The following is a 900-nucleotide window of genomic DNA, read 5'->3' on the forward strand; positions in this document are numbered from 1 at the left end:
CATGATGGGGAGAAGCACCACAAGTGCATGGAGTGTGGGAAGAGCAGCACCCTGATCAGCTACCAGATGATCCACACCGGGGAACGACCCTATGAATGTAGGGAATGTGGGAAGAGCTTCAGGCAGAAGTCCCTCTTGATCTGCCACCAGAGGACCCACACCAGGGAACGGCCCTATGAATGTGGGGAATGCAGGAGGAGCTTCAGCCTGAAGTCCCTCTTGATCTGCCACCAGGGGATCCACACTGGGGAAAGGCCATACAAGTGCCCTGAGTGCCAGAAAAGGTTTCACACCAGCTCTGATCTCCTCCTGCACCAGCGGATTCACACCGAGGAAAGGCCCTTCAGCTACCCTGAGTGTGGGAAGGGCTTCAACCGCAACTTCAACCTCATCAAGCACTGGTGCATCCACACTGGGGAGAGGCTCTACAAGTGTCCCCAGTGTCAGAAGAAGTTTCGGACCAGCTCCAATCTCCTCCAGCACCAGCAGATTCACTCAGAGGAGAGGCCCTTCCTCTGCCCTGAGTGCGGGAAGGGCTTCAAGCACAACTCCACCCTCATCACCCACCTGCGCATCCACACTGGGGAGAGGCCCTACGAGTGTCCCTAGTGTGGGAAGAGCTTCCCCCAGAGCTCCACCTTGAACAGACACCAACAGCGGCACTGGTAAGAGAAGGCCTGCTAATGCCCCAAGTGCAGAAGGATTTTTGTGCACTGCCACAACTTCATCCATCATTGGAGGTCCCACATTGGTAAGAGCCCTGGTGATCCATGTTCCTTGTGATCCATGCTGGGCAGACACCTGTCCCTTTTCCTGTCCCTGCCAATGACATGATGTGTGATGGAAGAACATAAGGGTCTGGCCCCGGCCGTGTCATTACATTCACTCCCACCTCAGGTC

At 55.8% G+C, this 900-nt stretch overlaps 1 protein-coding gene across 1 annotated transcript; it reads left to right on the top strand.

The window, feature by feature from the left end:
• Positions 1 to 3: 3 nt before the first annotated feature.
• Positions 4 to 669, top strand: LOC106632162 (zinc finger protein 3-like; the record flags this gene model as incomplete). The annotated part of the gene is given in 1 exon segment (XM_014311645.2): positions 4 to 669. A coding segment is annotated over 1 exon segment (666 nt), but the record flags the coding sequence as incomplete, so codon positions are not given.
• Between the last annotated feature and the right edge of the window lie 231 nt (positions 670 to 900).

Source organism: Geospiza fortis, unplaced genomic scaffold, assembly GCF_000277835.1.
Source record: "Geospiza fortis unplaced genomic scaffold, GeoFor_1.0 scaffold1676, whole genome shotgun sequence".
Lineage (NCBI taxonomy): Eukaryota > Metazoa > Chordata > Aves > Passeriformes > Thraupidae > Geospiza > Geospiza fortis.